This window comes from Salvelinus sp. IW2-2015, linkage group LG22, assembly GCF_002910315.2.
Source record: "Salvelinus sp. IW2-2015 linkage group LG22, ASM291031v2, whole genome shotgun sequence".
NCBI classification, from domain to species: Eukaryota; Metazoa; Chordata; class Actinopteri; order Salmoniformes; family Salmonidae; genus Salvelinus; species Salvelinus sp. IW2-2015.
In genome coordinates this window covers 32,430,993-32,443,242 of record NC_036862.1, presented here as the reverse complement: position 1 = coordinate 32,443,242, position 12,250 = coordinate 32,430,993, and the positions used below count along the sequence as shown (strand labels likewise).

Below are 12,250 nucleotides of genomic sequence, written 5' to 3'. Positions count from 1 at the left end.
TGGCCTTCAGTTATGATGTCCAGGGATAGCCTAATATTGGCCTGATGGCCTTCAGTTATGATGTCCAGGGATAGCCTAATATTGGCCGAATGGCCTTCAGTTCGGAGAAAGTCAAAATAATAATGCATATCAATAAGAACCATGAACCGTAACCTATGCAGACATTTAATTAACTGGCATATTTGGCAATTCATCGGCACTATTGTCCACGCCATCTTTTAAAAGAGAAGTATGGCTCTAGGAAAGTTGATATGTGACAAAACGGATCATTCATCTGTATACTACGTGCATAKCACTTTGTTTTAAGGATCAATTTGTTCCCATGTTCTAACCCAAACTGGGTGCAGCACCTGTTAAACGCTGTAATATCCCTCAAAACACAGGGATGACGATTCGCACGGGACCGGACCTGGGAGTTTCCCAAAAAACAGTAGGTTTTTGGGGCTGGGATAATATTTTTTATTTATTTAACTAGGCAAGTCAGTTAAGAACARATCCTTATTTACAATGACAGCCTACCCCAGTGACACTGGGCCAATTGTACATCTCCCTATGGGACTCCCAATCACAGCTAGCTGTGATGCAGCCTGGATTTGAACCAGGTATTGCAGTGATGCCTCTTGCATGGTGATGCAGTGGCTTAGACCACTGCGCCACTCGGGAGCCCAATAATCTTCCTGCCAAACAAAAATTACTGACGTGGCAGATTCGGACGGGACGAAAATTATGGATGTGGTGATTTGTGCTTGTGCACWTAATTATATAACCTGAGCTCCCCCAGAAAACGTATCCTGTCCGATTTGGGCTATACACACACTGTTTGATATTGACCCACACACACACACACACACACACACACACTAAAGTACCACTCAGCACTGTAGAACTCTCTCAGGTTTTCAGGCCCGCCCGTCACATATCCAAACTGTGGCCATCATCACTCCATGGTCAAATCCTGTAGTGCCAATCATCCGATCTATACTTTGAGACCTTGTGAAAAGCACTGTTTATGAATGGAACCCATTATTATCCTCATCTGTTTCAAGTACGTTTTCAACCCCCACCATGGTCATCTGTGTAGTTATTCATTTAGTCTCCCTTGTCACATCTCTCCATCCACCTTTTCATTTTGTAACTGTGTTCAGTTTGACCGCTATGTGGCCACAACATGGACAAGTGTTTTCTTTGTGGTATGAGTGTACTGTGTGTCATTGGGTTTGTATTTTAAGTTATTTACTGTCATTTAGACGTTGTACTTGTCTGTAGTTTTTGTGTGCAGCCGTGCGTACAAGTCTTTTTGGTGTGTGTTTGCAGTGTAAGTGTGTTGATCTGTTTCCTGTCCCTCTCCTCTCAGGATGACTTCGATGTGGATGATGACATGACCATCAGAGAGGTGAGACCCTACAACACTTTCTCTCCCTCTTTCTCCCTTTTCTCTCAGGATGTTTCAGTGCTGTCTATGTCTATGCTACGGTGTATTGATTGGTTATCAGGGGAATAATAAGTCACTGTGTATGAAGAGCTTTATCAAAGCTGGAAACTCTATGGGCATCTATTATCTCTGCACCAGAGACCACAGCCAGGCACTGTGTAGCCAAATAAAACAGGCAACWACCTAGCCTTAACCCTCTAAGGTCAATGTCCGCGCCCCAGTGGACATCTAATTAGCATAATACAAAAATCCCCATTAAAAAAGTGTCAGTTTAAGCTAGAGAGATCCGTTTTTTTTGCATTGGATGTGTCTCAATCCACTGCATTCGCCTATGTCGCACTTCCGCATCAGCAGTGAAAGGTGACAGAGCTAGAGCGGTGTTTGTCAGACCATGAGACATCCCGAAAATTGGTCTTCTTACATAATTGTCTGTAGCGTCCGAACGGTATGACCCCTCTATGGAAAGAGGAGACTCTACGAGCCCCACAAGCGTCTTGGGACTCGTCGGAAGTCGGTACAGCCGATATGCCAACTTCTGTCTGTAGTGTCCGAACAGTTTGGGCTACACTCTAATACCCCTCTGTGGAAAGGTGAGACTTTCACGAACATGAACATGTTGTTTTGCTCTTGGACGCCCACAGGGCTCASACGACTCGTCTGAAGGTCCCCAGTACCAGTTGAAAAACCTTATGGAAGTATATATGAGACTCTTTAGTGCCAAAAATAAGGGGTTAAATACATATTAATAATAAATTGTTTCCTGATCTTTCTTATATCTATAGATATAGGACGTACACTTCAGAACAATTTATTGGGGAGGGACTCTGTGTGTGTATACGGCGAATATAAATGGTGCCCCGAAGCTCTGTCTAAAACACAAATATGTCTATATATATATATACCAAAAAGTGTTAAACAAATCAAAATATATTTTTATATATTTGAGATTCTTCAAAGTAGCCACCCTTTGCCTTGATGACAGCTTTGCACACTCTTGGCATTCTCTCAACCAGCTTCATGAGGTAGTCACATGGAATGCATTTAAATTCATTGTGGAATTTCTTTCCATCTTAATGCATTTCAGCCAATCAGTTGTGTTGTGACAAGGTAAGGGGGTATACAGAAGATAGCCCTATTTGGTAAAGACCAAGTCCATATTATAGAAAGAACAGCTTAAATAAGCAAAGAGAAACGACAGTCCATCATTACTTTACGACATGAAGATCAGTCAATACGGAAAATTTCAAGAACTTTGAAAGTTTCTTCAAGTGCAGTCGCAAAAACCATCAAGCGCTATGATGAAACTGTCTCTCATGAGGACCGCCACAGGAAAGGAAGACCCAGAGTTACCTCTAATGAACTTATCCTCTGCAGCAGAGTTAACTACACCTCAGATTGCAGCACAAATAAATGCTTCACAGAGTTCAAGTAACAGACACATCTCAACATCAACTGTTCACARGAGACTGTGTGTATCAGGCCTTCATGGTCGAATATCTGCAAAGAAACCACTACTAAAGGACACCAATTAGAAGAAGAGACTTGCTTGGGCCAARAAATACGAGCAATGGACATTAGACCGGTGGAAATTTGTCCTTTGGTCTAGAGTCCAAATTGGAGATTTTTGGTTCCAATCGCTGTGTCTTTGTGAGACGCGGTGTGGGTGAACRGATGATCTCCAAATGTGTATTTCCCACCATAAACCATGGAGGAGGAGATGTTATGGTGTGGGGGTTMTTTTCTGGTTACACTGTCTGTGATTTGTTTAGAATTAAAAGAACAATTAACCAGAATGGCTACCACAGCATTCTGCAGCGATACACCATCCCATCTGGTTTGGGCTTAGTGGGACTATCATTTATTTTTTAACAGGACAGTGACCCAACACACCTCCAGCCTGTGTAAGGGCTATTTTACCAAGAAGAAGAGTGATGGAGTGCTGCATCAGATGACCTGGCCTCCACAATTCCCCGACCTCAACCAAATTGAGATGGTTTGGGATGAGTCAGACCACAGAGTGAAGGAAAAGCAGCCAACAAGTGCTCAGCATATGTGGGAACTCCTTCAAGACTGTTGGAAAAGTATTCCGCATGAAGCTGGTTGAGAGAATGCCAAGAGTGTGCAAAGATGTCATCAAGGAAAAGGGTGGCATTTAGAAGATATTCCATAAAAAAAATTGCCGTTTCCAGCTACAATAGTCATTTACAACATTAACAATGTCTACACTGTATTTCTGATCAATTTGATGTTATTTTAATGGACAAAAATGTGCTTTTCTTTCAAAAACAAGGACATTTKTWATTTTTTTAGTTGGAACCCCTTTCCCGCCTGTGACAGGCTTTGTAGCGTCGGCGTCGGGCGACCTCTCCTTACAATGTCTAACTTTTCTTGAAAAGTTCGTCTTGAGAATGGCGTTATAATTATATCCTCGACCAAATCGATATCTTCTCCTCCTTCCGCCATTGTGGGTTGAAAAAACAGCTTAGTAGTACGCAAATTAATTCGTTTATCAAATTCAGTTTCCTAGATCTGCATAGACCTGCCCATAGGACCTGCCTCTCAATATTGGTAATCCAATCAAAAGACGTGCACGCACTACGCCTGCTAGCTGGCTCCTGTGTAACACTGGAGCCAGCCAGCAGGCGTACAATAGCCAACTCTAAAGCTGATTGGTTGACACTAAATTTTCATTTCCATTCACTATAAACTACAAGCGCCCGCACTGTTGATTCTGAAGGCCTGAGGGCAGATTTTAGACCCCTGGCAACACATGATGGCTGAATATGATTGGATAAAAGATCTAACATAAAGACCAGCCCTCCAAATCTCAACCTGGGGCTGGAAGCAGTGCAACCAAGAGGAAAGCTATGAAATKAAGAGTATAACTCTTACTCTGGGGAATAATTTAATACAAAATTATATTCTGATGATGTTTAGGCCAGCAGAGAAGGCCTTGCTGGCCCTGACGGCCCACCACTGTCTTTAATTCAGTAAGACATTCATTCATATTTCAAAAGAAAAAAAAAAACATTTATATATATAAAAGCTCTAAATACTGTATATATATCGTCTAATGAATGGGGTAGGATAGGGATTGACATTAGTGTTGGGGTTTGTAAAGTGATTTGGTTGCTATTAGGATCAATTGGATTTTAGATTAAAGCTAAAATGCTTGGTGGTACGTCAATTTAAAAAGTCTGCAATGTTTCCACTGATAAGCGCTTTAACAGTTTTATACTCACCTTTGTTCTGAACATTATTCCATAATCTATAATCGTATTAATCTCACGTGCTTCCCTTTCAACGGATACCATGCTTATTATGCATATCACTCTCATATTTGCTAAGCTATTAGCATTTACATTTGATGTAGCCCATATTGTTAACAATCACTGGAGTTTAAGGCATTAAAAATTAATGTTTTTATCTTTTGAAATATGAATGAATGTCTTACTGAATTAAAGATAAAAGCCATATCCGTTCTTTTATCACCATGGATGTAAAGACCATTTATGTATTCTATGTGTCTAAGAGGGTTTGAGTACTTCCATAATGTTTCTCTCCACTCTCCTCTTCATTGGGTTTGCAGATTGCAGAGTGGGAGGAGAACCAGCTTGACGAGCAGGTGAACTTTGACAACTGCAAGATCGACCCTGCCCCCTTCCAACTGGTGGAGCGCACCTCACTACATAAGGTCTGTCTGTCTGTTAATTATGCTGCTCAGTACAACCCCCTTTTGACTGTGTCCTCCATAATGTCCTCCATTCATAATGCCCCACCCCCTCTTTTCCTCTCTTCTCCCATCCTCACCTCCCTGCTCTGTGTGCCTGCTGTTTAAACATTGAAGAGTGGGATTCTGTACCAATCCATCAAGMTCTCCCCTCTCTCAACCTTCCTCACCGCACACTGCCAACACCCAATACCACATACAGTCTCCCTCCACATATTAGTGTGTGCATGTGCGCATGCTCTAGAGCTGGGACGATAAACCGAAACCAACCATCTCGATCACTTATCGCAGGCATTTTACTGATGTCGTTCATTACGATAAGTAGCCTATACTAGACAAATGTGAAGTTTGAAATGAAATAAGTTTGCTAATATGGGTGATTGTCAATGGGATAATTAATGGTAGTACAACCATCAAACTAGTCAGTGGTATAAAGTACTTAAGTTGTTTTTTGAGGTATCTGTACTTGACTAATTTATATTTTTGACAACTTTTACTCCACTACATTCAACTGTGGTGCACGTTCTTATTAACCCTTCTTTCTATTTAGCTTATTGCATCAATTCAGATTTTGTCCTGTGTGTGTGTGTGTGTTTGTGTGTGTTTCTTATGGAAACTTGTGTTTGTTCCCTTGTGTCTGTCAGTCTGGGTGATGTTTATTCCATGCTACTGTATGTTTGTGTTGTTTGTTTCCTGGTACATTGTAATGGAAAACTCCCATTGCATTAAATATTTAAATGACAATAAGGTAGTTCTATTCCCTGTGATTTGGGTTTAGGCTCAAGTTGCTGTCTGTGTGGTTCACTTGACGTTCTAGCAGTTTATAGTATCAGTAGGGATGTTGTACCTTTCACAACAATCTAGCTCAGTGGTGCTCAAACACCTGATTACACTAATCAAGGTGATTCCTTTTGATGACTTGCTGATTACTTCATTAGTTGAATGAGGAAGGAATCTGCACACCATGCAGCTCTCCAATGACCACTGAGCTGACTGTTCTAATGCACTAACTGCTGTAGTTTAATAGCTGCTCAAAGATTTTCACAGGAGGCTATGTCTCTAAAGGAATGTCAAAAGGAAATCTATAGTTGGTTGTGTTCTAGCAGTTTAAGGTGTTTGTTCCAAGTGTTCTAGATGTTGGTTCTAAGTGTTGATTCTAACAGTTTTAGCTGTTGGTTCTGAGTGTTCTAAATATTGGTTCTAAGTGTTCTAGCAGTTGGTTTTAAGTGTGTTGTTCTCTTGTCCCCAGACCCACACCATCTTCTCTCTGCTTGGGTTGGACCATGCCTATGTCACCAGCATCGGACGACTCATTGGAGTGGTGTCCCTCAAAGAGGTGAGTGACACGGATCACCTGGAGTTGACCACATCAACATGACACTRTCCCATCATCATCATCACTTACAGCATCATGACAGCCACCATCATCATAACAATGTCCATCATCATCATCATCTTCCTCACTGTCACAATCATCTGCATAACGTAACATTATGACTATAACTACTGTTCCCTGAAGACTTCGGTTGAAGGAACTAAAACCAGGCCTGACAAGGCCAATGAAATCCGCGCCTCGCTGGTGATAAGTGTGAGGCTCGGATTCATTSCTTCAATTTAATACCGCTCTTCACCGAGCCCAGGAACGTGTGGTGTGGGGCCAGACAGGTGTTGTACCTTGTTTCCCTTCTTCAGGGAACAGTAGTTATAGTGATAACCAATGTTCCCTCAAATTTTTGGGGTCACTGAGAAAATGTTAGGTCTTGTGAACGGAAACTTGAACATTGTGAGAATTTTGTGCATCTTCCGGCGCACATTTACAGTGAACACTAAGGCTGTACCCTTACAGTTTTAGACAGTAGCCAATAAGATATTGTAGCTATTTGAGCATAGTGTAGGCCTACCAACAAAACCAATGGAGCAAATCACATAGCATTATCACATGGAAATAGCTTTTTTTTCTATGATATAGCCTACAGTAGCCTGTATGTGGTGTTCAATGCAGACCTACATTGCATGAGACTTCTAAAAACGTTTTTACATTATGAAGGGCTTGACATTAATTCATTATTTTTTACTTGGCCTGTAACACCATGGGCCAAATAGGTGACTGTAAATTTCATTGTATTGTGTTGTATGATGCAAAAAAACACTTTACAAAAAACAATGAATTATTATTACCATACAGATAATTATTATTACCTTACTTTAACCCCTCTGCCTATTGGCTTATTTGCATATTCAAGCCTGCTCTAAATATAACACTGCCCCTTTAATTAAGACGTAAGCTTTTTACCTGACTGTTTTTTTAAAGACAGCTTGAAATGTGCTCTTGTGGGATGCAGTAATTCCCCATTGCTGACCTATAAAACTCTAATAACTCGCTAACTAGCAAAGAATGTCAACAAATGCGCACACGCGCGGCTCTGATATGAACAGAAAAACGCATTCACTCGCGGGGTATTGAAAGTCTGCTAGTGGGCTACCGCTGCCAAAATAATTCTACTCCGTTGCGGTCTGTCTCTGCCTACAACCAAATCACAGACTCAATCTTGCAGAGTTAGATTTGTTTTGKTTTGTTGCGTTGAAAAGGGKCTGATATAATGTTGATTTGATCACAGAAAAAAAGATCTATATAGTACAAACTCAGTGAAGTTCAATCTCTTGAGTCTCTGCGCGACATGGGATTTAGGCCACGCAGCAGCCCTTGGAGGAAGTGCGCAGCCGCGTACACCCGCAGTTTAGAGGGAACCTTGGTCATAAGTTACATATGCTTTCAGTCCAACGCTCTAACCACTAGGCTACCTGCCGCCCCAGTCTTCTGGGAAGGCTTTCCACTAGATGTTGGAACATTGCTGCGGGAACTTTCTTCCATTCAGCYACAAGAGCATTAGTGAGGTTGGGCACTGATATTGGGCGATTCTGTATGGATCTCGCCTTGTGCAAGGGGGGCATTGTCATGCTGAAACAGGAAAGGACCTTCCCCAAACTGTTGCCACAAAGTTGGAAGCACAGAATTGTCTTGAATGTCATTGTATACTGTAGCGTTAAGATTTCCCTTCACTGGAACTAAGGGGCCTAGCCCAAACCATGAAAAACAGCCCCAGACCATTACTCCTCCTCCACCAAACTTTACAGAAAGGCACTATGCATCYGGGCAGGTAGCATTCTACTGGCATCCGCCAAACCCAGATTCGTCCGTCAGGACTGCCAAGTGGTGAAGCATGATTTATCACTCCAGAGAATGTGTTTCCACTGCTCCAGAGTCCAATGGCGGCAAGCTTTACACCRCTCAAGCCGACGCTTGGCATTGCACATGGTGATCTTAGGCTTGTGTGCGTGCGGCTGTTCGGCCATGGAAACCCATTTCATGAATTCCCCGACGAACGGTTCTTGTGCTGACATTGCTTCCAGATGAAGTTTGGAACTCAGTAGTGWGTGTTGCAACTGAGGACAGATGATTTTTACGCGCTTCAACGGTCACGTTCTGTGAGTTAGTGTGTCCTACCACTTTGCTGCTGAGCCATTGTTGCTCCTAGACGTTTCCACTTCACAWTAACAGCGCTTACAGTTGACCGCGGCAGCTCTAGCAGGGCAGACATTTGACGAACTGAAAGGTGGCATACTATGACGGTGCCACGTTGAAAGTCAMTGGAGATTGCATGGCTGTGTGCTGGGTTTTATACACCTGTCAGCAACRGATGTCGCTGAAATAGGCGAATCCACTAATTTGAAGGGATGTCCACATACTTTTGGCCATGTAGTGTATGTTGTACCGAAGTTGACTGACTGAAAGGGAACTGTCACCACCATCACACACACAGTCCGCATTAATGAGCTCGGCTCTTTCCGGCCCTTCAATTGGTGACAGACAGCAAGACAAATGACTGGTTAATGTTCCTTACAGTCTCTCTTCTTGTTCTTTCTCTCTCTCACTCTCTCGCTCTCTTCACAAACAAAACAGAAAGAAGCACTCTGTCTTTGTGAATTGGCTGTAAAATGGGAGATTGGTGCTAAGCACAGTGTTGTTCACTGGCTGACATTTAGGCCTTTTATTTGGTATTAGACAAGCAGACAAAAACAGCAGTGAGATGAGCCTCGCCTCCCCTCGTCTCCTCCCCTCGTCTCCTCTCCTCGCCTCTTGTCTCTGTCACACAGTACTACTGCATTCAGCTCTCCTTGTGCCTCCTAATAACTGGATCCACAGGGAGGGTGTGTGTGCAACCTGTGTCTCTGCTTAGAAACAGCTGTTTCCAAGACATCTGTCATTGTTGGGGAAGGAGAGGGATGGAGTGWATGACATGATGTCTGATCAGGGCTATTGTTTAGTCAAATAAATGTTGAGTTTCAGAACCATAAAATGTGTCTGCCTTTACTTGGGCAGTAACCTGATTGTCATACCAACCTTGTGCCATACCGGGATATTCGGTAATACCCCACTGAGCCTTTGTAATCMRATGGGTTAGCAATGCTAACAAGTACATGTCAAATCCAATAGAGAATGCTAATGAGCGCATTGCGAACATTTTATAGTCTCTGAACTAAAGTATTTGCAGGACAGACCACCTAGCTCATAAAGTTATACAAGTAACAAAACAATGCTATTCACATTTTGCTGCACAAAACCTATATTAAACAGCAAGGCTCTTGATCCAGGAGGGAATTCTCTGCTGTTACCAAGAGAAGCTTGATTTTGGAAAAAGCTCACTACGTAGCTAGATAGCTAACTAGCTACTTAGTTTGCAAACCAARTGCACACAAGCAGAGCATTTAACACATTTTAGACAGTTAACTTAATAGTTCTAAGATATCTAGCTGGCAACATTTAGTTGTGAATTCCATACTGTACTAGATTGTACAGTACATCTCCTTTGTACAAGACAAAGGAGATGATTGTGGACTACACTTCCCTAACACTGTCGCTGTACAAGGTTGTAGTGGAGCAGGTTGAGAGCTTCAAGTTCCTTGGTGTCCACATCACCAACAAACTAACATGGTMCAAGCATACCAAGACAGTCGTGAAGCGGGCATGACAAAACCTATTCCCCCTCAGGAGACTGAAAATATTTGGCATGAGTCCTCAACCATGATCCTCAACCTGCTCCTACAGCTGCACCATCGAGAGCATCCTGACTGGTTGCATCACTGGCTGGTATGACCGCAAGGCACTACAGAGGGTAGTGTGTAAGGCCCAATACATCACTGGGGCCAAGCTTCCTGCCATCCAGGACCGCTATACCAGGTGGTGTCAAAGGAAGGCCCTAAAAATGTTCAAAGACTCCAGCCACGCTAGTCATAGACTGTTCWCTCTGCTACCACACGGCAAGTGGTACCGGAGCGCCAAGTCTAGGTCCCAAAGGCTTCTAAACAGCTTCTACCCCCAAGCCATAAGACTCCTTAACATCTAATCAAATGGCTACCCASACTATTTGCATTGCCCCCTTTTACACTGCTGCTACTTTCTGTTWTTATCTATGCATAGTCACTTTAATAACTCTACCTACATGTACATATTACCTCAATTACCTCGACTAACCGGTGCCCCCGCACATTGACTCTGTACCAGTACCCCCTGTATATAGCCTCGCTGTTGTTATTTTACTGCTGCTCTTTACTGTTTTAGGTATTTTTCTTAAAACTGCATTGTTGCTTAAGGGCTTGTAAGCATTTCACTGTCAGGTCTACACCTGTTGTATTCGGCGCATGTGACAAATAAAAATGTATTTGATTTGATTACCTGGCACGTGCTGCACAAMAGTGAGTGACTCACAAGGCTCCGGTCTCTTGTCGCTGTGTGCTTGTAAACAAACACCACGTGACATGTGACTGGAGACTACTGTAAGCTTCATAATAATGTGACAGGTRAAATGAAGAACTCAATCTTCTTTATCTCTTAATGGATTGCACAAGTTGACTGCAGGTATTTACTTAAAGTAGCTACAAATATTCACATTTATTTAAAGAAATAGTTTAAACGATATTGACGGTATTGAATAACCATCCCGTGGCCATTTCCAAATACCCCGGTATATGGTATATGGAATATGGAATATGGTATATGGAATATGGTATATGGTATATGGAATATGGAATATGGTATATGGTATATGGAATATGGAATATGGTATATGGTATATGGAATATGGAATATGGTATATGGTATATGGTATATGGTATATGGCCCAAGCCTACTTTATTACCATGGTACAGTAGCATAGCCACACTCCTTATAGTATCACCTAGAAACACCATAGCAACCACCCTGTAATATCGCCATGGTTAAACGTCACCATTCTGCTTTGGTCTACACTTCCCTAACACTGTCGGAGTACAGATTGAACTGTACTCTCTGGTACTAAGCCTTACTTATTTTCAATCCCAAATTGACTGGTACTCCATAACTGTGACCCTTAGTCCCTAAGTGTCAGTGTACAGGCAAGGGGTCTGATTGGGCAAGTCTCTTGGCCTTTGTTGACTGATTCTTCCTATATTATCTCTGTAGCTGCGGAAGGCCATCGAGGGTTCTGTGGCGGTGAAGGGGGTGAAGGTGCGCCCCCCTCTGTCCAGTTTCCGGGACAGCGGCACCAGCGGCACCAGCAGCAGCAATAGTGAGAACGAAGCCACAGAGCTCCACAAGCTGTGGGACCGCCACAAGTCCATGTCCCTCCCCCGGGAGCACCTGGCCTCCGACTCTGATGAGAAGTCCCAGTGAGGGGGATGGGGACAGGGGGATGTTGACAGGGGGATGAGGATGGTGACAGGGGGGTGGGGACAGGTGGATGGGATGGTGACGGGTGTGTTGGAGGATAGAGGAGTATGAGGAGCGTAGATCCCCCGCCCCGCCTCAAAACCACAACCGATGCTGCAACCTCAGGGCTTGGATCAATACTAAATTCTGGAAAATCTCTCCTCCTCCTCTCCTAACCTTCCTCTCCATTCCTCTCTTCCTCTTCCTCTCTCTCCTTTACCCCTCCTCCCAGTGGGCTTTTGGGCCCTGCACTTACTCAACTCTTGATGCTGAGGGATGGACTCTGCTCCCGCCCCAACCAGAACAGAAGAGATCTGGGTGTTAGGGAGGGGAGAGGAGTGTC

The 12,250-nt window shown here is 43.1% G+C and overlaps 1 protein-coding gene across 1 annotated transcript in view; it reads left to right on the top strand.

Annotated features, from left to right (window-relative positions):
- The window catches only part of LOC111982724 (chloride channel protein 2-like), a 93,744-nt gene extending 81,873 nt beyond the window's left edge, over positions 1-11,871 (top strand). Inside the window, 4 exon segments of the mRNA XM_070433881.1 lie at positions 1,355-1,393; positions 5,022-5,126; positions 6,412-6,498; positions 11,662-11,871. Coding sequence (XP_070289982.1) covers positions 1,355-1,393; positions 5,022-5,126; positions 6,412-6,498; positions 11,662-11,871 — 441 coding nt within the window.
- Positions 11,872-12,250: the final 379 nt, after the last annotated feature.